Source organism: Globicephala melas, chromosome 14, assembly GCF_963455315.2.
Source record: "Globicephala melas chromosome 14, mGloMel1.2, whole genome shotgun sequence".
In the NCBI taxonomy this organism is placed as follows: domain Eukaryota; kingdom Metazoa; phylum Chordata; class Mammalia; order Artiodactyla; family Delphinidae; genus Globicephala; species Globicephala melas.
The window spans coordinates 20,505,859-20,530,769 of record NC_083327.1 but is presented as its reverse complement, the minus strand read 5'-3'; the positions used below and the strand labels follow the sequence as shown (position 1 = coordinate 20,530,769).

The 24,911-nt window shown below is 41.7% G+C and overlaps 2 protein-coding genes and 1 pseudogene across 2 annotated transcripts in view; all 3 read right to left on the bottom strand.

The window, feature by feature from the left end:
• The window catches only part of CFAP206 (cilia and flagella associated protein 206), a 58,647-nt gene extending 58,483 nt beyond the window's left edge, over nt 1–164 (bottom strand). The window contains exon 1 of the mRNA XM_060283306.1: nt 45–164. The gene's annotated coding sequence lies outside the window, so the exon portion shown is untranslated. The remainder of the gene's footprint in view (nt 1–44) is intronic.
• A 773-nt stretch (nt 165–937) lies between these two features.
• On the bottom strand, nt 938–23,972 carry C14H6orf163 (chromosome 14 C6orf163 homolog). The gene is made up of 5 exons (XM_030859453.2): nt 22,906–23,972; nt 17,506–17,600; nt 15,958–16,065; nt 10,935–11,137; nt 938–4,755 (listed from the first exon to the last, which is right to left on the bottom strand). The coding sequence occupies exons 1-5, from the start codon at nt 23,051–23,053 to the stop codon at nt 4,320–4,322; spliced, it is 990 nt and encodes a 329-aa protein (XP_030715313.1). The 5' UTR covers nt 23,054–23,972; the 3' UTR covers nt 938–4,319.
• On the bottom strand, nt 20,325–21,805 carry LOC115854821 (density-regulated protein pseudogene; annotated as a pseudogene).
• Nucleotides 23,973–24,911: the final 939 nt, after the last annotated feature.

Here is a 24,911-nt window from a genome sequence, read left to right as displayed (position 1 = left end):
ACATACCTCACTTTCAATTTTTCACTTGACATTGCAATTCTCACCTTTGAGCTTCTGTCTCCAGAACCCGCCAGGGACTCTGCCCTTCTTGACACCTGCGTGGTGAGAGGGAGCTCTGGGTTATGCCCCTCCATAAATTCTTCCCTGGGCTCCGCATCAGGAGGGTTCCTCAAGCACATTCAGGGAAGGCTGATCAATTCTTGGCTCCCAGCCCATGCCCACTGGAAGAGCAAGGGTACTGCACAGTAATTCAGACTTGCCCGCTACAATTCCAATGTGTTTTGAAAGCAGTGCACCCCTGACGCCTACTCAGTGTTTACACAGGCACTAAATTAGGCTCTGTGCTGTAACTGTGGAAAACACATGGCTCTGCAGTCAAACAATTTGTCATTTTTCAACAAGCGACTTTCCTTCTCTGAGTCTCAGTTTCCTAATTTTCAAAATGGGGGTAATGGGAGGCATCTTACAGGGTTGCTGTGAGATTTCAGTAAGACAAGGTTTAGTAAGGAATTTAGTACCATAGCTGATCCATAGCAGATGCTCAGTCAGTGGTTGTTGCTGTATTTTCCATTGTTTCTTTTTTTTATCCACAAGGATCATCCTTATCAGTGTCATGGAAACAAGAGACTGCTGAGGGCTTCCCTGGTGGCGCAGTGGTTAAGAATCCGCCTGCCAATGCAGGGGACACTGGTTCGAGCCCTGGTCCGGGAAGACCCCACATGCCACGGAGCAACTAAGCCCATGCGCCACAACTACTGAGCCTGAGTTCTAGGGCCCGCGAGCCACAACTACTGAGCCTCTGCGCCTAGAGCTTGCGCTCCGCAACAAGTGAAACCACTGCAATGAGAAGCCCGTGCATCGCGACGAAGAGTAGCCCCCACTCACCGCAACTAGAGAAAGCCTGCGCGCAGCAACGAAGACCCAATGCAGCCAAAAATAAATAAATAAATAAATTTATTTTAAAAACAAAAAATAAGAGAGACTGCTGAGAGGTTCCGTAGATGGGATTGTGGAAATACGAGAGAGGTCTCATTTTTAGTTTACTATCAGCTTTTTCTGCCCTTCAGAGCAGATTAGCCATTCACTTTGAACTTTAATTCTCAGGGGTATATCATCTTGGAGACATTCAAGCTAGAAAGAACTGTGCCTTGAAGTGATCAAGGTGAAGGATTTGGGTAAGAGTAAAGATACCGTTTCTTCAAATTGGCCTTGGGGCAGGCAGAGCAGAATGAGAACAGAGGACAGAAGAGGTCCCCTCCCCTCCGTGGTTCGTGCTGACTCCAGGCTCTAAGGCGAAAAGCAAGTGGGGTTCTGGGATCAGGTCAATCTGACCTGACAGAACCCCCTGTGATCACCCCTACAACAGGAGGGCTGAATAGCACTGTGGGGAAGCGGAGGGAGGAGTCCTCTGGTGGGCAGGTCAAGCTGGGATCAGGACAGTAACAAGATCTCTAACTCTGCCCTTATTGGAAGCATCCACATTACTTTAAAAACCCTAAGGGAGCTAACGGTTGGGATTGGGGTGGGAGCTGAGGGTGAAGTATCAATATAAACAAGGAAAATACTAAAAACACGGATAATTTATTCCAATCTGGTTGAAGCCTGAGAAACTAGATTCCTTTTTCCAAACCAAAAGTAAGTCGCCTGCTTTCTTTTTATGTTACGCACTGTATCACTGATACCAAAAGACACACCTTCACTGTGGCCATGAAGTGAATGTCTTCAGAAGATGCTTTCCTTCTGCTTTCCTTCCTTGTGCTCAGCTGCGAATCTGGTGAATGACTCCAATAACTCAGACACACAATCCTAGGTACAACTTCCTTTCACTTCTAGAAGGGACAAAAATGATGCCTGACATAGAGGACAGACCACGTCCTTCCAGTCCTCATTAGAGAAGCCACGAAGACACACACCTGCAGAGTCAACCAACCAGGCACCAAGGCCTTTACATCTGAACAAAAATAATGACGGAAGCCGTGGGCTGAAGACTGACTCTGTGGATTTGAAAATGGCTCTGACCCTTCCTCGCTGTATGACATTGAGAAAGTGACTTGACCTGTCTGTGCCTGTGTTAATGGTTCCTACCTTTCACAGCCTGCTGCGAACATGAATGAGTCCACTTGTGCACGCATGGCTGGCACATGCTAGCACTCCCCAGTGCCAGCTGCTGTTCTTATCTATTCAAGTCTGCAAAACCCAGGTCTCTCTCATGTAACCATCTGCCTGTGCCTTGTGATATTTTGAATTCCCTTTCTGTCACTAGCTGTGTGCCCTGGAGAAAGTTACTTAATCTCCCTGAGTCTTGGTTTCCCTCCCTATAAATTGGGGGCAGTTATAATTACTTTCAAAAGTCATTGTGAGGATTAAATATTAAGGTTTTTAAAGTGCTTCCCATGTAGAGAAAAGGAATCCCTCCTACACTGTTGGGAATGTAAATTGATGCAGCCACTATGGAAACAGTATGGAGGTTCCTTAAAAAACTAAAAATACAATCACCATATGATCCAGCAATTCCACTCCTGGGCATATAACTGGAAAAGATGAAAAGCCTAATTTGAAAAGATACATGCATCCCAATGTTCACTGCAGCACTATTTACAATAGCCAAGACATGGAAACAACCCAAGTGCCCATCAACAGACAATTGGTTTAAGAAGATGTGGTATATACACAATGGAATATTACTCAGCCATAAAAAGAATGAAATATTGCCATTTGCAGCAACATGGATGGACCTAGAGAATATTACACTGAGTGAAGTAAGTCAGACAGAGAAAGACAAATATTATATGATATCACTTATATGTGGAATCTAAAAAATAATACAAATGAAGCTATATACAAAACAGAAACAGACTCACATAGAAAACAAACTTATGGTTACCAAAGGGGAAAGAGGTGGGGGGAGGGATAAATTAGGAGTATGGGATTAACATATACACACTACTGTATATAAAATAAACAATAAGGAATTACCATATAGCTCAGGGAACTGTATTCAATATCTTGTAAAAACCTATAATGGAAAATAATCTGAAAAAATATATATATATAACTGAATCACTTTGCTGTATACCTGAAACTAACACAATATTGTAAATCAACTATACTTCAACTTAAAAAAAGTACTTCACGCATGTAAATACGTACATAGTAGTTTTCATGTTATCATTTGTCAAAATGGGCTAACCACCACCCCTGTCCTGCCTATCCCATTGACTGCTATGAGAAGAACGTGCTGGAAAAGGCAGTGTAAAGTACTGTATAAATGTTCTGACTTCCAGCCCCTAGGCAATCGATTAGTATGGACCGCAGTAGTCCTGCAGAATCAGGAAGCTAAGCACTAGGAGAGTGTAGTCCACTATGCAGTTGTAAACACATCACTACTTTTATCATTAGGAAATCCCAGACCAGTCAATGTAAACAAACCCACCTAAGGCCTGCTTGACGATAGCACTTTTTAATTTACTGAAAACGGCTTTCCAGGTACTTAATTTTAAAGCCACCAATATAAGTTGGTGATTAATAATTTAAGGATGCTACATTAAAGTGGATAGATTTTTTTGGAGCAGTCTTTATGGCTTGGGTTTTCTTCCAGTTTAATTCAGTAGATGTTGACATTTGTTGGTCCTGAGCATTGCGGTACAGAATGCTTTTCTGCATTTTGACCTAAAGGAGATGAGTTCCAAGCACTCCTGGGCTTGGGTATAAACATAAGGGGACTCCCCATCCCTGAGGCAAGGAATCTGACCTCTAAAGACATATTTTTCTTTCACAAATGGCAAATATAAGAGAGTCCTTTCTGAATTATTTTATATAGGCTTCCCAGAATTTAAGTTTTATCCTATTGAATCTGAGAAACACTGCTTTTTTTCTCCTACAAAGCTATTGCAGTTCACAAAATAATAATCTTTAGACTAGATTACTAGACATACTGGATTACTAGACACACCTCTCCACAACGGAAACCATCTAAGAACATGTCCCTTTACTGTTTTTTAACTGCAACAAATACTAAAATAGTTAAATGTCTGATGTAAACGTGAGTAAAGCCAGATACAGAAGTATGTTTAGACTTCTTCCAAGAAATCTTTTTCCCTCCTAGTCAGTTTTGACCCCTCTCACTGTTATCTCTCCTCCATCAGACTTGGAACCTCATCGTAGCCTGGAATGTGCTTTTGCATATTTTGGTTTTCCATCAAAATGCTCACAGCTCACTAGTCCGCTGCACATAACCGGGGATCAATAAATGGTTTTTGAGTGGATTTATTTAGTCTTTAGAACAATGTCTTTTGTAGTGCCATTTCAGATGAAGACTTCTAACCAAGAGTTGCTTGGTTCTCCAGAGTAATAAGACCGGAAGGCATTTTCTTTCTTTCTGGCAGAATAAAATCTGCATGTCCCGGTGAGAGCTGCGGAAACGTATAATTGATGTATTTTTGAAACGCTACCCTGGTTTCCTGTAACTCCTCCTCCAGGAAATCTTTCCAATTTGTCATGATTTCCAGTTGCTTCGCCATAGACAGCAGCTCCCGCTGAGTGTTAAGCAGTTTGTCCATCACATTTCTAAGCGTGGCCTGATGTGTTTTCTCCGCTTCTTGAAGCACTTTCTGAACCTCTTCTTGCTTCTGTTTCTGAGCCATGCAATAGTAGACGCTCATTTTATGTTCTTTTTCCTTTATCAGTTGGCTCACATTGTTCTCTTGATCCTTCATAACTGTGACACCAGCTCTCAAAAGTTCCTCCATGGCCTTTCTACAGAAAGGAACAAGGGTTGAATATTAATAGTTAGATGGATTAGCCACAAAAAAAAAAAGATTTTGTCTTTCACTGCAGATGTAGGAGAAATGCTTTCATGGTTTACATGAGTCACCAGTCTGAGACAGGCTGGTAGAGATGAGCTTTGATTAGATGTTAACAATAAAAAAATATTTTTCAGAGCAGGGAAGGTGCACATTGATTTCCCCACTGTGGGCTAGGGCGAGGCCACTAGTCTAGCGTCTAACGCTAACTTTAGGGACTCGAGTCCACTGTAGTCAGAAAAATATGAATGCAGAGATCTAAAAACAAATGAAGAAATAGCCTCAGATTTCCAAACCCCTAGAGAAAGTATTTCTATATATCAACCCAGCTACTCACCTTTAGCCAGAGGGGAGGAAACTGTCTCACAGGGTGAGTTTAGCCCTATTCTTGATTCTATCTGAGCAATACTCTAAGACAGAAGTCTCAAACTTTTTGGTCTCAAGATCACTTTTCAGTCTTAAAATGACCAAGAAACTCAAAGAACTTTTGTTCATATGGGTTATATCTAGTGACCCTAACAGTTTTAAAAGTTAAATGTCGGACATTTAACAAACATTTATAAATTCATGTGAAGTATCGATAAATCCATTAAACATTAACATAAAACACTTACCTCGTAGGAAAAATATTTTTTCTAAATCAAAAAACTTTTGGTGAGGGCTTCCCTGGTGGCACAGTGGTTGGGAATCTGCCTGCTAATGCCGGAGACATGGGTTCGAGCCCTGGTCTGGGAAGATCCCACATGCCGCGGAGCAACTAAGCCCGTGAGCCACAACTACTGAGCCTGCGCGTCTGGAGCCTGTGCTCCGCAACAAGAGAGGCCACGACAGTGAGAGGCCCGTGCACCGCAATGAAGAGTGGCCCCCGCTCGCCACAACTAGAGAAAGCCCTTGCACAGAAACGAAGACCCAACACAGCCAAAAATTAAAAAATAAATAAATAATAAAAATTTAAAAAAATAAAAAACTTTTGGTGAGAAAAGTGGCATCATTTTACATTTGTGGCAAAACTCTTTACTGTCTGGCTTAATAGAAAAAAAAGCTAGATTTTCGTTTCATTTCAATCTGTTGAGAAATCACACATAAAACCCTGGAAAACACCACTACATACTCATGAGATAGAGTGAAAAGGCAAATCACATCTTAGTATTATTAAGAAAATAGCTTTGACCTTGGGGACCTGCTGAAAGGGTCTGGGCCCATACTTTGAGAACCACTGCTGAATGAATTCATAGGCCTCTGGTTATAATGTATACAATTATATAGAATTTATAGCAGCCAACTATAAACTCAATAGTAACTCAATGGTTAATATATTAACTCAAGGATTACTCAAACAAGTCTATGAGGCAGTTCAGTCTATGAGGTCTATTTTATAAATGAGGAACTCTGGCTCAGAGAGGTCAAGCAACTTGCTCAATTTCACTTAATTAGAAAAAGTGGCAAAACAAGTGCTACAACCCAGGCAGTCTGGGTTCAGGGCAAATCTCTTAGCCACTGAGATACACTTCTGTGGATATCTCCTGATACCTAGTTGGAATAGAACCTCTAAAGATTTGAGGATTAAAAAACCTACAAATGTTGAATTCGAGTATTTATGTTGTTAATAAAAACCCTCCCCTCTCTGCCTCCTAGTCTAATACAGTCCTTCCAAGACTTACCCCAGCTTCTACCCTCCAAGGTGCAGTTTTCTCATTGTCTCTGATTCTTTTAACTTGACTGTCAAACCTGACAGATTTTCCCAATCTGGAGGTAAACATCATTTGTCCTGAGCCTCCAGCTGCTATGCTATTTTTCTCATTCCCTCTCCCACCAACTAGGCTATATCCGTTATTAATAAAAAGGGTCACCATTTATTGAGTACTCACTGTGTCCCAGGGACTGTGCTAAGCAATTTACATGCACTATATCTCATTTAATTTTCACCCACTGAAGCCGGTTCTATTTGTATTTATTATCTCTTATTATTCCCGTGTAACAGGTGAAGAAAGTGAGGCTTGGGGAGATAGTTATTGTTCAATGTCACACAATGGAGCAAATTGGAGAGTTCCCGCCCTTCAGTAGAACACACTGCCTGCTTCAATAGCATAAGAGATCACTATACATTTCTTATCAGGAGGGCAACACACTGAAAATAACATTTTAGAATTGTTATTCTGATAATATCAGGTAAACTGAATCCGAGTTGGGTGAAGTAGAGAGACCAATTTGTACTAGTTTGTAACATTCTGAGTGTACAATGATCTAAATTAATGATGAAAGAGAAAGGGATAGGAAGAAGGAGAGAAAGGGGGAAATCCAAGAAATATTACAAAGTCACAAGTGCCAGAATCCATTATTGCTAGGATTTAGGGGCTACAGAAAGAAGAGGAATCAAAACCAACTTCCTGATTCTCAGCCCAGGTCACAGGACAATAGAGGCATAGATAGTGTTCAGAAGGTACGTCTACACAAAACCTTAGGATTCAGGCTGATGATTTATAACTTTAGGATGTTGGTGAGATTGTGGAGATGATGATCAGAGCCCATGGGGCTTAGATCAGAAGGCACTGGAAGGCATTTCCTTGAGCCGGCCCCAAATCCCCAAGGAGGAAGTTACACCCCTTCTCCAGAACCACGGCTCCATCACAAGCAGGTGTGAGCTTCCTACTAGGTCAGCCTGGCTTTCTCTGGACCCACACAGAGGTGGTGTCCATCTAAGAGGCTGACTAAAAAGCTCCACCAGAGCTGATCTCAGGTACATCTGCTCAAACTGTACCTTAGATGACACCAGCTCCCACCCTCCATGACAGCCCCCTTTAAACTCCTTACTACCAAAATCTGTTCTCGCTTAAAGGGATCTGATATTTTTTTAAATGTCCTTTCCAACTTTCGCCAGTTATCCCAGTGTTGGTACAGCAAAAACCAACACTTCATTTCTCCATAGGCAATTCCTAAGTTACGCAGGGATCTGTTTCCAAAATTCATTTGTGCATCCAATGTTTGGAGAAACACTGAACGTAGCAGATCATTTGCCAGGTGAGCCCACAATGAGCTATTTCACTTGAACTACAGGGCTCTTAGCACTATTTTAATTAGCCATAACCAGTGTCCTTATAAGGAAAATATATTCTGATGTTCCACCTGAGACGCTGGGAACCTATTGCACCTGGTCTGCAGGAGGATTAGTGCTACCCATGCTGGGGCTGCAGACATCAGACGGGGCGGGGAGGAGAGGAGGCATCTCCAGAGTCCAACCTTCAGCAGCGCGTTTCTATCTCTGGGGTATTAATGCTCCCAACTTCCCTTAGCTCCGCCTCGTTAAACTCCCCACCTTCCCCTCCATGTGTTTGCTCATGCTGTCCCCACTCTTTTCAGTCCTTCACAAATGGGACCTCCTCCCTTCTCTCTAGGGCCCAAACCAAGACTAACTTCCTCCAAGAAACCCGCCTCACCACACAGCCCACACACTCTTTGCTTGATCTTTCCAGGACCGAGAACTCCTCCAGCACCCATGTGTTCTTTGCACAAGTCCCTCTAGCCTTGCTCAAAGGGGACAGCTATGCTTTACTTACTTCACATAATGTTGAGGCAAGAGCCTTATTCCTCAGTGCCCGAGCTCAGAACCACAGCCCCAGAAGGCACTTGATGAACTCTGGTGAAGTGAGCAGGGTGGCGTAAGGCAAGGTCACAAGCTTCGGTATCATACACACCAGGGTTTGTATCTTCTCCAGGTGACCTTGGGCAGTTGCTTAGTCTCTCTCTAAGACTCAGCGTGTTCATCTGAAGATACGAAAGATGACTGAATCCCCCAGGAAGGGATATGAGGATTCAACGAGAAGCATACAAAGGGCCTTGCATGTTCTAGTGTGGAATAAAGGGCAGCTGTCACCAGGAATTACAGCCATCACCACACACATTCCTGAGCAGTCATTTCAGTCATGCCTTTGCCTTGGGCAAGTAAATACTTAGAACTTTTCCGAGCAAGATGTTTATTTCTTTTTTCTTTTTTTTTTACCTTTAAGAGAAAGAGTACCGTGTCTCCTAGATAATCTGTTTAGAACTCAATCACCTCAAGCCACAAAGAAAGTTTTCTGAGCATTTAACAAATCTGTCACAATATGTAAGTATTCTGAAGTCTTGAGTGAAAGTTTATAGCCAAGTAAGAGATCCACAGTGGAATTCTCAACAGTGGCCCTTCTCCATATATTAATTTCTGCAAATGCTCTAAAGAACGCGGGAATCTAGCAATGTCTCGAAATAAGACCTGGTGTGCTGCAAAGTGGGCTCAGCTGACTGGAACAAGCTTGAACCTTTGATAACTATTTAAAGAACACCCACCATGCGCGAGGTTCTCTGCCAGGCACCTGGAACACATCAATAACAAAATGGACATTCTAGATGGATATACTTAAAATAACAGGCATGGCAGTTCCCTAATCTTAGTCAACTGGCTTAATGAAAGGTGGCTGTTGAACCTAACAGAGGAAAGAGCCAAAGGGGGACAAAAGCGAAAGAGGGAAGGAGGAAGCAGGAGGCTGCCGGTGTGTGTGAAGAGAGGACCCAGAGGCTTCTTCAGGATGGACAGAGCTCCTGCAGATGGAGGGTGGGAAGCAGAGGGAGAGGAGAGCCACCTTCCACTGCTTTGGACCACAACTCACTCAGGAGTAACCACCTTCTCTAACTTTCTCCTGAAATCCTCTTTCCTCTTCCTCCTCTGCCTCACAGTGACTTACAGCCTGTGCAAGAAGCGGGGACCACCGAAGAAGCCGCGGCTGCAGCCTTCATTCCTATTTATCTGCACCCCCTACAGAATTTTACCTTTGGCCCTATTCTAAACAGTTCTAACAAGGACGATTTTACCCATTAATTATATACAAACAGATCTGTTAACTCAAGCAGCAAAGCAAGAGACAAGTCCTAGCCCAGGAGATGGAATACAAAGGTTTCAGTTTTGGTCCTGCTGCTTCAGCTACATGAGCTTGGTCAGGTTGCTGAACACCTGGAAACCGAGGTTCTCTCTTGGCCACTAGGGCTCCGGATTGCTGTCCTGTTCAAACTGGCCAATTCCATCAAATGTTCATTACATATTATAAAATGGTTCCTTTGGTATTTTTCACACATATATATATGATCCAATTTATGTAAAAATTATTTCAGATTATGCACATATATAAGGCTGTAAATACATCAAAAGGGCACAGAAGGATACAGACCCCGTTCTTTAAAATGATCGTCTCTGGGAGACAGGGACGGGGTAGGAAGCAGTGAGTTGGGACTTTGCAATTTTTGCTCTCTATATTTCCATAAGGTCAACTTTGTTTACAGCATTATGACTTGTGTAATAAGAAAAAGACCAAAAGTAACCCATCCACAGTAGTGTATGGTATGGGCTAGAGAATGTGAAGACTGACTTATATGTGTCTGTGGAAAAGTATTTCTTGATTCCTCTCCGTCCCTAAAACTGGAGATATAGAATGAAAAACACAATTTTTACAACAGTAGTTATCTCGCGAGAGGGGGGAAAGGAAGGAAATGAGGTTGAGGAAGAACATGGGACTTTTTAATCCCTTCAGATGGCTGGTAGGCCCTTGAGTATTCGTGTTATTTTTCTTTAAACCACACACACACACACATATTCTACAATACACTATATATTGTTCTCTATGTTTGATATATTCCATAATAAAAATGTAAAAACAGGGCTTCCTTGGTGGTGCAGTGGTTAAGAATCCACCTGCCAATGCAGGGGACACGGGTTCGATCCCTGGCCCGGGAAGATCCCACATGCCGTGGAGCAACTAAGCCCGTGTGCCACAACTACTGAGCCTGCGCTCTAGAGTCTGCAAACCACAACTACTGAAGCCCATGCGCCTAGAGCCCGTGCTCCACAACAAGAGAAGCCACTGCAATGAGAAGCCCGCGCGCCGCATTAAAGAGTAGCCCCTGCTCACCGCAACCAGAGAAAGCCCGTGCACAGCAACAGAGACACAATGCAGCCAAAAATAAAAATAAAAAATAAGTAAATTTTAAAAAAAATGTAAAAACGCAAAATCTGGGAAATATCCACCTATGTGCTTCAACCTTATCCCTTTCTCCAAGTTGATTCTGACAGAGTAAGACACTGATTTGCAGGGGTGCCCCCTGGAGTACCTTCTCTGGGCCTGGATCTCCTCCTGGGCTATGTGCCTCTCCTGGGCCCGGGCTTCCTCCACAGCCTGGACTTTCTCCTGGTGGCACTCCATCATGATCCTCTGGATCTTGCGGACCATGCGTTGCTCGGCAGCCAGGCGTTCTCGCTGCAGTTCTTGCTCCATGTTTTGATGCAACTCCATCTTGGTCTTAGATACCATTTCCTTAAGCAACAGAAAAACTAGGTTTAGGTGTTACAGCTTTGATGTTTAAAAACGTTATTCAAATCATAATTCATCTGCCCGATGGAATGTACACCAGTTAAGCCTAATGATTTAAAAGAAGAGTGTATTTAAAAAAGAAGCAGACTCACAGATATAGATCTAACTAATGTTTACCAGTGGGGAGAGGGAAGGGGGAGGGGCAATACAGGGGGTGGGGAAAAAAAGGGGATTATGGGCTTGTATGAAATCATGTGTGTGAAACTTCTGAATATTGTAAAGCACCATAGAATTTAAAATCTTTCATTCAATAAAAAAATATTTTTTTAAAAAAGTAAAGGAATACAGAAGAAAAAATGGAAAAAGAAAAAAAACTGGAATGGTATATCCATACCATGGAATATTACATGGCTATTAAAAGGAAAAAATAAAGAAGAGTGTATACTATATGGAAAAGTTTCATTTATAATGATGTTAAGTAAAATCAGAAATGCACAAACTAGCATAAAATACGTATATAGATAATATTGGAAAGGAATTGCAAAAAGAAAAGTAATTGGGTCGCAGGTATTTTTTCTTGATTGTCCAAATATTCTATAATGTCCTATTACCTTTATCCATGATTAGAAATACAGAACATGATACTGCTTTAGGAAGTCAGTCCTGGAAAATGGCAGAAATAATGACTATGAGAGTCTCCCGGGTAGGAGGACACCTGAGGCCCGGGCAGGAAGCACCGCACACGACCGCAGTCACAGGAAGCTGCCTGCCAGTCCCCACTGTCGTTCTGGAGCATTCCAGCTCATTCGAGCTGAGGGGCTCTTCCTCGTTCACAAAGGGGACGGGAGCAAGGGCTCCACTGCGCCAAGGTAGAAGGACCTGTGGAGCCTTCAACCGAGTAAAAAGAGGAGGCACTTGCCAAACCAGGACCTGAGGGAAACAGGCTCCCAAGGAAAACCCTGTATCCCTGGAAATGTCCACTGACAGCACAGTGTGACAGGCACAGTGCTAGGACCGATGCTACAGACAGAAGGAGGCTGGAATCCTCCTCGGGACTCACTGCCTAGCAGAGGAGACCCAGACCCCATCCTGCAACCAGTGGTTTAACAGAAACACATGCCAGAAAGGAGGGGCAATTAATTCCATCCAGGAGTTTCAAAACTTTCATTTAAAGGTCAGTTTGTATCTGTTTCAGAGATAAGAGAGAACATAAAGAAATAAAGGTGCTCAATATTCTGTGATAACCTAAATGGGAAAAGGATTTCATGAAGTACAGAAACATGTATAACTGAATCACTTTGTTGTATACCTGAAACTAACACAACATTATAAATCAACTCTGCTCCAATATTAAACAAAATTAAAAAAAAAAAAAGAGAATAGGGGCTTCCCTGGTGGCGCAGTGGTTGGGAGTCCGCCTGCTGATGCAGGGGACGCGGGTTCGTGTCCCGGTCCGGGAAGATCCCACATGCCACGGAGCGGCTGGGCCCGTGAGCCATGGCCGCTGGGCCTGTGCATCCGGAGCCTGTGCTCCGCAACGGGAGAGGCCACAACAGTTGAGAGGCCCGCGTACCGGAAAAAAAAAAAAAAGAATAAAAACAAAAGAAACTAAGTTATTTCACAGAGTGAGTCAGTGGAAGAACTAGGAACAAAAGCAGGATTCTCGCCCACCAGCTACTCGTTTCATTGCTGGCTGTGATGCTGGGGTCTTTCCAGAGATTCATCAGTTTATTTTCCTTCCAGAAACGCCATCCGGGCTTATAAGACAGTGAGGTTCCTCCCTCCCTCCTCCTCCCTGTCTCCCAGAGACAATCACTGAGCAGGGAATGGAAGGTTCTGCTACAGGTAATAAGCCTGAGTCTCTATCTTGTAGTCAGAGGCCGTTGTTTAACGCCTTACGGGATATTTCAACTTCTTAGGGACTATTTCTGGGTTTTCAAGTACAGTTTCAGTAACTGAGATTGCTGAATGGTTGAACCTTAGATAGATGAAGTATTATCATAATACATTTCTATTTGAATCATAGAATTTAAAAATGACACACCAGCCCTTTATTTTGACTGGGTTCTGAACAAGGATTCAGAGAATTAAACCCTGTCCCTCTTTTATGTAATGGTTTAATAAAATCAAAATCATTTTACTGCCTCATACAGCATGTCCAATACCTATTTAAAGCTACGAAAAAATAATTCAATGACCTACTGTTTGGCGGTGTTCTTACTCAATGGAAAGCCTTCCAGTTAAATTACTTTTACTGAAATGCATTTTGAGCGATCAGCCTCTACCTGGAGATAAGAGACAGCCTCATGAAATCCATGCTCTTCACTGTGCAGATGTTTGACAGACCTTCCTTTATTACACAATGCCTCCCTCATGAGAAGTTTCTCTCAGGTATCACATGGAGGAAGATCTGGGCCATCTGAGTACCGGATTTGTTTTTACCTCATGGACATGGTGATTCATAGCACTTTCCTCTGTGCATTGACTGTCAGAAAGCTCAAGGGCCAGCTATGGTAACTGCACAGGACCTCGTGGCATACAGACATTTCTAAGTTTCGGATTCACACCTGACTTCATTCTATTTCCTACTCTCATTTTCCCTTAGCTTCCATTTTATTATTTACTTTTTAATATTATTGTATTTGAATAAGATAATATTAGCACCTTTTCAAAATCCTATCTATCCATTGGACAAGACCTGGAAATTTTATTTAACAGCAAGCATCTGACACCCAAATTCTTAACATCACAGAAGAGCAATACCTGGTGATTTCTACGTCCCAGAATGTAATGCTGTTTGGTTCTAGAAGAATTTGGTTTTCTGCTCTCTATACGGGTAATCTCAAACTTTAATATGAGAGAATATGTGTGACTTTATATGTGTTTATATCCAACTTTAATATATGTGAGAACCACATGGGCTGCTGGGTAAATACGCTGCCAATGACTCTGTAGGTCAGGTGGAGCCCAGGAATCTGCAGGTAAGTAGGCTCTAAGGAGGTGGTTCAGAGACACCCCCTGAGGAGCAATAGCGATGTCTGTCTGAGGACCCTACAGCTGAAACAACCCTCCACATCCCTCTTAGACAAATCACTCATTCATCATAATAATAATTAAAAAAAAAGCCCCTGAGACTTTTTTAGAATAATTTGGAAAGGTCAACCTCCCTCTTTAAACTTTTTTAGGACTTCTTCTATTTTAACACTAAGTGCATCAACTCAACACGAAGACTATATGTGGTACCATCAAACTACCTAGAGCAAGACTAGGAGGCAGGCTCCTTGCAACAGGCATCACTTCTAAGCTACCCTTGCCTCATCACACCCTAATGCCAGGAGGGATATTTAAAATGTGGATCCTCTGGCTGCAGCACAGGACAGGGTCCTAGAGGCCCACACCCATGGAAACGGTTGCCCCTTCAAATTGCTGGGCTGCGGGAGGTCCAGGGTGGTGAAGGTGTTAGGGGCCCGGGGAGCGGTGATTTACCAATTGATAGAGGAGTATTTCACTATTCAAGAACCAGTGTGGCCATTCCAGTCCCAGCTAGCTGAGCAGCAGGTCTATCTGGACATGCTATAAACGCTCCTCCTGTTTCGGAGTGAAATCAGGGATGGCCACTGGAGCCAAGCAGGGAGGGTCAACCGTCCCTTAGGAGCCCTGGGGTGGAGCTCCCTTTCCTGCCAGAAAGTTTTCTGAGGACAGTCTATTTAATCTCACCTGGTACAGAGCTGACACATGGCAGGTGCTCACGGCCGAAACGAGAGACAAAAGGGCCCATGGTCCCTGAACTGTTTATTCGTTATGTTCTTATTGAATTAGGCCAAACCTGGGTCCACACTTCTGCCACTTTCCCTCCAGCCTCTGCCCAGGAATCATTACACCTGCATCGTGCCCTGTTCTGTCCCTCCTGTGACCCACATGTGAAAATAGTTCTGTTTTTTCCTTTGAGCAGAGTTTGGGACTGAACTGTGTGAGGAACCCCTGGGTCTCTGCCTGGACAGTTTACTGACTACCCAGAGTCGTGTACTGGAACAAGTTACAGGCTGGAAAGAGTTCCCCTCATTGTGTGACCTCTGGTCCTGCAGGAAATACCTGAGAAACAGAGGTCCCTCTTGGCATTGCGGTAAACGCAAACTTAGGAAAAAGGATGCAATCAGAGAGCTCAGGAGAAGGGAGAGAAGTGCCTGCTTCCTCTGTTCAGCCCGTTTTCACACTTACAAAGTCAAGGCACCATCCTGGCACCGGGACAAGGGTGGTAGTGAGGCAGACACACCCTTATGAAGGCTGCAGGCAGATGGCGATCACATATTCAACAAGTAATCAATCCTCCAATCTATTTACTTACACCAGTGCTAGGTGGTGATGCTGTTAAAGAGGGCGGAGTGACCAGGACAGTGTATGGGTAGCAGGACAGAGCTGATCAGGTAAGGTCTCCCTTGACCAGTGATGTCTGATGAAGTACAGGAAGAACATTCTGGCAAAGTCCCCAAGGTGGGAAAGAGTGTGGTGCATACAGGTTTGAGGGTCCAGGAGAAGGGCACTGAGAGGAGGAAAGAGAGCCAGTGGCAAGGGATGTAGAGTGCAGGCAGGGGTGCCTCCTTCATACCTTAACCCCATAAAGGTTTGGGTTCATTATATCAAAGGCCATTCATTATGCTTCATTATGCCAAAGGGATTCTCTTGCACCCATGCATCACTGTTGCCATGGAGTCCAGCATATCTTCTGTGAAAATCCTGGGCCTCCCAACCAACCTCCATGGAACACGCCAGAGCTTTTCACTAAAGTACCGCTAAAAAGACAACAAACAAGCCACTATAAAAACCTGTAAATCTTTTTGATGTTCCTCTTTCAGAATCTGGATTTTCATTTTGTGCATGTCATTTGCTTCTTCAAGGGCTTTCTTCACTGCTTCTCTTTGGCGTTCATCTGCCTTTGAAAGAGTTCATTTATTTATTAATATGTATCAGGTTTTCATGTTTAATGAAAACTAGCAACCACCCTGGGGCCCCTGACTACTGGCTCTGTTCCCATCTCAAACCTCCCATAGCAAACTAGGCCTCAGCCAGAGATGCCCTAACACGGCCCAAACCGTGGCTAAAATCACTGTTTCAGGAATTGCTAAGGAGAGCTTTACTGCAGCCTGCTGGGTTGTCTTTTTTCTTTGGCACTTTATTTCTTGCTTGATTGACTATCAAAGTCATGTATGCTCATCGCAGAAAATCTGGAAAATACAGAGAAGTGGAAAAATGCACAAAGCCTGAAATTACTGAGAAGGGAGGCTGAGTACCATCCCAGATCCCCTGCATCAGGGTCTTCAGGAAGAGGTTTCATTATTTTATTTCAAGAGAATGCCCAGAACATTAGTTATATTTAAATTGTATATTGTAATACTTATATTTAAATTGTACATTATTCACAAAAGCATTCTCTTGTGTTAGGGTAGTTAATTAATGGCTCACAATCAATTTAAATTTTATTATTATTGATAAGGATACATATCTAGTAAGATTTTTATTTCTATTACCCTTTGCACTGGAGCATTTTATACTTTCGAAGTACTTTAATACCAAGCTTTTGCTGGGACTAATGCTGGGCAATTCCAACACTCTTTGCTATGATGTTTACTTTATAGAGAAACCGAGAAATAATGTTCTAGCACTGTGGGTTGTCCTGCTCTCAAGGAGCGCTAGTTTTCTTTAGGAAGTCACGTATGGCATTTTCTCTCTAACTGGAAGAAGTGGGAGCTGGAGGATTGAGATTCTGCTTTGCTGAAGTGTCTGGGATCTGACCGTGAGCCCCAAGACCCTCAAATTGCCTCCACGGCCCTCGGCAGTCGCATGGACAAGGTGTCAAGGACTTTGGAGCGAAGGGGTGCTGGGAGAGGGGGTGAAAAGGAGAGTCAGCTATGACGCAGCATTTGGAAAAAACAGGCACTTAGGGGCATTACACACTGCACAAACGAATGATCTACTATATATTAAATATTAAGCAATAATAAACAACTACAACAAGAATGTCTTTTTAAAAAGGTTTTAATCCCATGAGAATAAAGGGAGCAGGCAGGAGTCATCCACACAGAGGGGCAATTTAGACAGAAGGAAGCTCCTGATGATTTCTACTTCTTACTGAGCACCTACTGTGTGCCGGGCACATTATTTCATTGAACTCTCTCAATAATCCTACAGAGTGAGTATTACTGTTCCTCTTTTACATTTGAAGACGCCAAGACTACGGAATTGAAGAACTTGCTACCCTGGTCCCACAGACGCCAGCATTCAAGTCGGTTCTGCCTGACTCCACTCTTTCATACAAATCCAAAACGTGAAAGAACCACAAAGATGCATTCAGGTTGATTTCCAACTTCCTTTACCTTAGCCCATACGGCAGCTTCTGCTTTTGCAATACGTTCTTTGAGTAAAGCTTCTTGAAACTGCTCTCCTTTATTCAGAATATCTGTCCCAATATCTGTGTGTTTGAAGAGAAAAAAGAAATCACAAATATCCACAGACTGTTTCTTGGCTTTCCTTTTCACTGTTATCGAGTTATTTATTAGAGTTATCTAAGAAATATATCCTTTCAGGAAATGTCAGTCTTTAAAGATACCCATGAAAGGGGTAAGTTCTTTTCTAACTGATTAAGAGGGAACTCACAGCACTGTGTATCAGACCCACTCCACAGGGAGGCAACTGGGGAAGTAAAATAAAAAGTAAAAAAAAAAGTAAAATAAAACTACACACCAAAGAAAAAAAGTACATGTAAGGTCTGCACCTGAATTAACAGTATTGATCCAACACCAATTTCCTGGTTTTGACAGTGTAGCAGCATTATGTAAGGCATCAATGAGAGAAGCTGGATGGGAACTCTCTGTTCTATTTTTAAAACTTATCAGTCTTCAACTATTTCCAAATAAAAAACTATTAAAATATGTAAAAAATATTTTAAAACTTAAAAGAAAACCCCACAAGCTGAGGGCCGATTCTGAAGGTTCTAATTTACCGGGTCTGTGTTGGATTAGTATTGTAATAGGGAAGAACAAATCTGACTCCATATTAGATCTGTTTCTTTTACTTTAACCTTTGTATTCTATTGTTTTGCTTAGAGTTAAGAATGTTGCCTATAGCCTGAAATTTACAGGATAGCCCATTCTCAAGGTTCTGACCTTTAAAGGTGTTAACACTTCCCCATTCATATAGAGATAAAAAGTTGCAGAACAGAGAATAAAATTTGTCTTGTTGGAGGTTACAGTAACATCATGACCTGACCTACCCAGACAGCTGCAAGAACAAAGGATTCCTGCACCAAGAAGTCTGCAACAACCAGCCACCCCCCACCGCCCCTTTTAATATAAAAGAAGCCTGATTTCTGAATGGGGTACCATGGTTCTCTAGGACGTTAGTCTGCAATCTTCTGGGTCTGCTGGCTTTCCAAATAAAGTCGTTATTCCTTGCCCTGAGTCACTTGATTTACGGGCCTGTAGTATGGTGAGCAGAACAGGTTTGGACTCGGTAACAGTATTTTTTTTTTTTTAATGGGTAAATTTGCTTTATCAGATAAATTCACAGTTAATGCAGAATTTCACTTTCTTAATTTATATTAAAGATTAAAGATAATGTATCTTTATTATACATACTAAGATTTCAATTATTTTAAAACCCACTATTTCACTTAATATTGCAATTTGCATGACAATAAACAATGAGTTCTAACTTTCTTAAAGGTGTGTATAGCAATTTAAAATACAGTGAGTCTTCTTTTCAGTTTGTAGCACCTGACTTAAGACCTTTATAAAAACAGATTTTAAATTCATTTAATGTACTCATTAAGATTCATTATCACTGTTTCTCTTGTAAGGAAAACAAATTTCAATTGCTATTTCCCAGACTATATTGAGCAATGGTGTATATTATTTTCAAATAGTTAGCAGAATTTTACTCACATAAATTTATAGCCAGAAAAAGAACTCAGCTTCTCTGAATGCCTATCCACTCAAAACAATGAAAATAATGTATAAAATGGATTTGAGGGTCTGACCTCCTATTTAACATTATCAAACTTTCCGAGTATTCCTAGAAAATATTTTAAAATATATGCAAATATTCTACCATATGACAAACCATCATTTCTTTAACCATTTCCCAACTGTTCATCTTTATCATTTGTAATTTTTTTACATCATGAATAGCACTTTGAAGAGCACCCTCAACCATAGCTTTAAGCCAGACATTATATCTTTAGGATAATGTCAAGAAGTGGGTCATGGGCTTCCCTGGTGGCGCAGTGGTTGGGAGTCCGCCTGCCGATGCAGGGGACGCGGGTTTGTGCCCCGGTCTGGGAGTATCCCACATGCCGCGTCCATGAGCCATGGCCGCTGAGCCTGCGCGTCCAGAGCCTGTGCTCCGCAACGGGAGAGGCCACAACAGTGAGAGGCCCGCGTACCGCAAAAAAAAGTGGGTCAAACAGTGCAGATGGTTTTAAGGCTTTTAATATACTTTACCAAATAATCTCCAGAACAGCTTGAACAACTATTACCAACAATATGTTAATAGGCCCACAAAGTGAACTTGGCTGGTAACAGTGAAGCAAATTCAACTACAGATCCATGAGATGCTCAAGCATCTCAAAACTATCATACCAAAGGAGCAAGGAGACAGTTATCACTGGTGATGAAGCCAAATTCAAATTCTTCAAAATATCACTCAGCTTAACAACAAAAAAAATCAAGATTTGATTAAATCATGATTATTTAAAAATAATCAACAGAAAAGCTTTCCACAGAAAGTCGTTTTTTCAAAAATGTCCCCCCGATGCAGGGGACACGGGTTCATGTCCCGGTCCGGGAAGATCCCACATGCCGCAGAGCGGCTGGGTCCGTGAGCCATGGCCGCTGGGCCTATGCGTCCGGAGCCTGTGCTCCGCAGCGGGAGAAGCCACAGCAGTGAGGGGCCCGCGTACCGCAAAAAAAAAAAAAAAAAAAAAAAAAAGTTAAAAAGAAAACGTCAGTACCAAATGACCAAAATTTTTTATTTGACTAAATTCTATTTCATGCATAAGCATGACACCCTCTCCTGTTTATTAGACTTTGGCAATAAAAAAAAAAAAAAGCAGCCTTGTACAGAACAGTGAAAATGCCAGGGGTGAGGGTACAGTTTTACTGTAGGATAAATATATATATATATATATATATAATTTTTTTTTTTTTAAAGACCTCTTTCCCTTTGGCCATATCAACAATCAGTTCAGATCATTAAATACAGACAAATTTTCAAAATTGCTTCACTTCTCCACGATCTTCAATGCTATTATCATCCACTTCTGGCCATTTTTCCTGAATGCCATCACTTATGTCATCTGTAAAGTCTCCCTGAATGCTGATTTCATCCTCCCCTATTACTGAGGCACTCAGGAGAATTTCTGAGCAAAAATCCTTTGTGCTTCTTCAAGATCGATTTCAAAAGTTGCAAGGCCACACACTCTTGTTACATATTTCTTCTTTGCTCTGGGAATTTTGGCTATCGTAACCTTTTGTAGTACAGTCTTCTTTTTTTGTTTTGTTTGACCCCTTCCACCTCTTTTGTTTTTTCTTCTCTTCCTCTTCCCCTGCTGTTCCTTGACCCTCACTTCTTGTTCCAGCTTCTCATTCGGGTGAATTTTCTACAGTAAGTTTTGCAAACTCATCTGAAAAATTCTTCTCTAACCATTGTCGACATTTAGCAACATCAGACATATATTCACAGTACTCTGTTGGTAATGAATAGACTCCCCAGTAAAGGATTCGAAGTGGGTAAGCTGCATCTAACTTGGTATTGCTCCTCGGGTCTCCTTTGCAATCATGCCCACCAGATTCAGAAATGTCAGCAGCCATTTCAAAACCCTGGTGGTCGCACAGTCTCCGCCATCTCCACACTCGCCACTACCACCAGCTGAAGTGACACATGAGACTCCTCTTCCCCGGCCAGAGCCGCCCAAGAGCTCGGTAACAGTATTAAATCCAATGAGTCTGTGTTTGGATTTAAAAGTTCTGTAGGACACTGCCAGGGTTGAGAACTACCCTATGCAATACCCATTAGCATTTATACAGACATTTCAACATGCTTTAATTTATTCACTTAATGTTTGGATTCAAATATCCTAGGAGGCATAAGGAATCAACCAATAAAAGCATATTAAGAATAGATATTCACTGCTCTGGGTGTAAAAGGTCAAATCATTATAGAAATAATAATTAATAAGTCATACTAAACAGTTACTAAAAGTTAAAAGCAGTTATCAGTTTTGGTATTGATATTTTTAGAGGATGATCCCAATTTGATCTCCCGCTACATTTTAGCTTTTTCAAAACACCGTCCATTCTCTAGCTTCTTACATGTTCAAAGATCAGGAGTGAAATTTAATCACCACTAATTTAACATATTAAGGAAGAGAGGATATGAGAAGTATTTTGAGAGTTCTTAGGAAAACACTTTTAAGGCTTAAAGTCAGACTGAAAAATCTGACGGAGATGAGGAGAGAAGGAAACCTGTAATTACAACTTGATTTGCTTACTAGAAGTGTATATATGGGGGGGAGGGATAAATTGGGAATTTGGGATTAACAGATACACACTACTATATATAAAATAGATAAACAAGGACCTACTGTATAGCACAAGGAATTATACTCAGTATCTTGTAATAACCTATGATGGAAAACAAGCTGAAAAAGAACATATATTTATATAAAAGAATATATATTTTATATATTTTATATAAAAATTTAAAATATTTATATAAATTTTTATATTTATATATATATAATGAATCACTTTGCTATATACCTGAAACATGGTAAATCAACTATATTTCAATAAAAATTTTTTAAAAATACAAAAGGATTTAAAAGAGGAAGAAAAAGAAGTGTATATATAGTACATATTCTGTTACCCAGATCTACCTACTTTTATGTCACCAGCTACTAATATAGTTTTACCATATGCGAACGCATATATATGGAATCTAAAAAAAAATGGTTCTGATGAACCTAGTGGCAGGACAGGAATAAAGACGCAGACATAGAGAATGGACTTGAGGGCGGGGAGGGGGAAGGGTAAGCTGGGAGGAGGTGAGAGAGTGGGATGGACATATATATACTACCAAATGTAAAATAGATAACAAGTGGGAAGCAGCCGCATAGCACAGGGAGGTCAGCTCGGTGCTTTGTGACCACCTAGAGGGGTGGGATAGGGAGGGTGGAAGGGAGACGCCAAGAGGGAGGGGATATGGGGATATAAGTATACGTACAGCTGATTCACTTTGTTATACAGCAGGAACTAACACACCATTGTGAAGCATTATACTCCAATAAAGATGTATTAAAAAAATATAGTTTCTTTCACCCATGTATTAAGGTATTACTTAGAGATATTGCCTCTCCTATGTGTATGGAAGGTGCCCAATTATGAGGAAGGGCAAAAAGAACTCTCAGTTACTATTATGTGCCAGACTTTAGAATAGGTACAAATATTTCATTAAAGCCTCAAGACAAATCTGCAAGATAAGTATTAACATACCTATTTACATATAAGGAGACAGACTGAGCGACTAAGCATACTGTCAAGGCACACAACTGGGAAGTGGAGAACTGGATTTCAACCCACATTCTTCTCATGCCAAACAGACACCCCTGCAGGACAAGCAACTTTGATCAGGAGGGCTGATCGAAGTCTACACATCAGGAAGAATGTCATATAATGCTATGAAACATTAGAACAAAGAGAAACAGCAAAGTCACTTACCCAGTATATCTTTGTGAGTGTAAAAGCGTGTCTTAAATGGCTTGTACTCATGGATCTGTTTGAAGATTTTCCCAAAGGGGGCTGGTGGAATTATCTTATTACATACAGCACAGCAAACAAAGTTTGTGTAATTCGGATTTCTGATCATAATTAAATTTGTCTTTTACTACGTACAGCCAAAACACTCTTTTAGGATCAGAAAAAGTAATTTTAAGAAAAGCTAGATGTTTGAGAAAGCTGGAAGAGGTTCAAGGTTTGAAGATAATGCTAGAGGCCTGCAAGGATTAAATGATTTGCCATGATTAGGTAGTGGTTATGTGCCTAATGGTAAAGAATGGTAATGAAAGCCTCTGCCATTATAAGGTCTGGGCACTGGATTTGGGAAGATTTAAGCAGTTGCTCCCTCCTAGACTCTAGATTAAACTGTTAACTTACTTAGCAACTGTTGCTAGGTAAGACAAGCTTTGCTCATAAAAGCGACTAGAAATAATGACTAAAGGGAACATGGTACAGCTGTTCATTTCCCAGATACCTTCTGTATTAGTTTCCTTCTGGGGTTGTAACAAATTACCACATATTTAGTAGCTTAAAACCACACAAATTTATTCTCTTGCACTTCCGGAGGTCAGAAGTCCAAAATGAGTCTTATGGGGCTAAAATTAAGATGTTAGCAGCACTGGTCCTTCTGGAGGCTTTAGGGGAGAATCTGTTTCCTTGCCTTTTCCAGCTTCCAGAGGCCACCCACATTCCTTGGCCCACGGACTCACATCAATATAGCCTTTTCTCTTCCTGTTTGCAGGGTGACATTGCTTCTTCCTCTGATCATCTGCCTCCCTCTTATAAGGACTTCTGTGATTCTATCAAGTCCACCCAGATAATAAAGGATAATTTCCCCATCTCAAAATCCTGAACTTAATCACATCTGTCAAGACCCTTCTGCCATATAATGGAACATATTCACAGGTTCTAGGGATTAGTATCCAAACATCTCTGGGGTAGCTGGGGGAAAAGGAGTATTATTCAGCCTGCTATACTTTCTGTTAAATGGTTTGTTTTAAAGAATTGACTTTTGGGGCTTCCCTGGTGGCACAGCGGTTGAGAGTCCGCCTGCCGACTCAGGGGACACAGGTTCGTGCCCCGGTCCGGGAAGATCCCACATGCCGCAGAGCGGCTGGGCCCGTGAGCCATGGCCGCTGAGCCTGCGCGTCCACAGCCTGTGCTCGGCAGCGGGAGAGGCCCGCGTACCAAAAAAAAAATTAAAAAAAAGAAGTGATTTTTTAGGCCAGAAAAGGAGGGAGTTTAATTTTTTTCAGGTTATCTATAAATATGTTTTTGTGCCATGGCAATAAAACTGGGAAATATCACAAGTGTCTTAAAGGAAAATTTACTTTCATTAAGCAAGCACTCAAAATTACTAAGCTTGGTTTTAAAAATCAGAGTTAACTAATTTGTTGTCCTTGTTTTAAAATGGAAAGTCCTACATCTCAAGAACCCCCTTGATGCCTGGCAAACTGGGACAGATTGGTCACCAGATAAGGGTATAAAATAATAAGTAACTTCACTGTTTACGTCAGGAAATTCTTATCAACTTGTCAGTTGAACTGCTCGCTCCTCTGGGCAAATAGCTCTTCTATCAGAAGAGACTGCTTCCCTGGGCAAAGAGGTCGCTTACACCTTATCAAAGGTTCACTTACCAAGACTTGCTTCAAGACTGAATCTCTTATGTTACTGAGTTTGCCCAATCTCAATCAGATTCCTGCACTGGAAAACATTCCTCCTACCACCTGAACCCAGACTACAAAAGCCTGTAATTATCTTGCCCTGAGCATTCCCTCCTTAGACAACTGACTCTGTCAAAGTGGCATTTTCCTTTAGAGAAGGAATGAAAACATCAACACACAGCCAGGCAGCCTTTGACACTGCACACAGAAAGACTGTGCTACAGAACTTGTAACCACCCTGTAAATAGTATCACAGTTACTTGCTCCTAAAATTCAATGGGTTTC

Coding starts and splice junctions, on each gene's coding strand:
- C14H6orf163 (XM_030859453.2), bottom strand. CDS start 23,053: ATGATCAGAAATCCGAATTACACAAACTTTGTTTGCTGTGCTGTATGT. Junction 16,066..17,505: donor AAGCTGCCGTATGGGCTAAG/GTAAAGGAAGTT, acceptor ACTCTTTCAAAG/GCAGATGAACGCCAAAGAGA. Junction 4,756..10,934: donor GAGATCCAGGCCCAGAGAAG/GTACTCCAGGGG, acceptor TCCTTTCTGTAG/AAAGGCCATGGAGGAACTTT.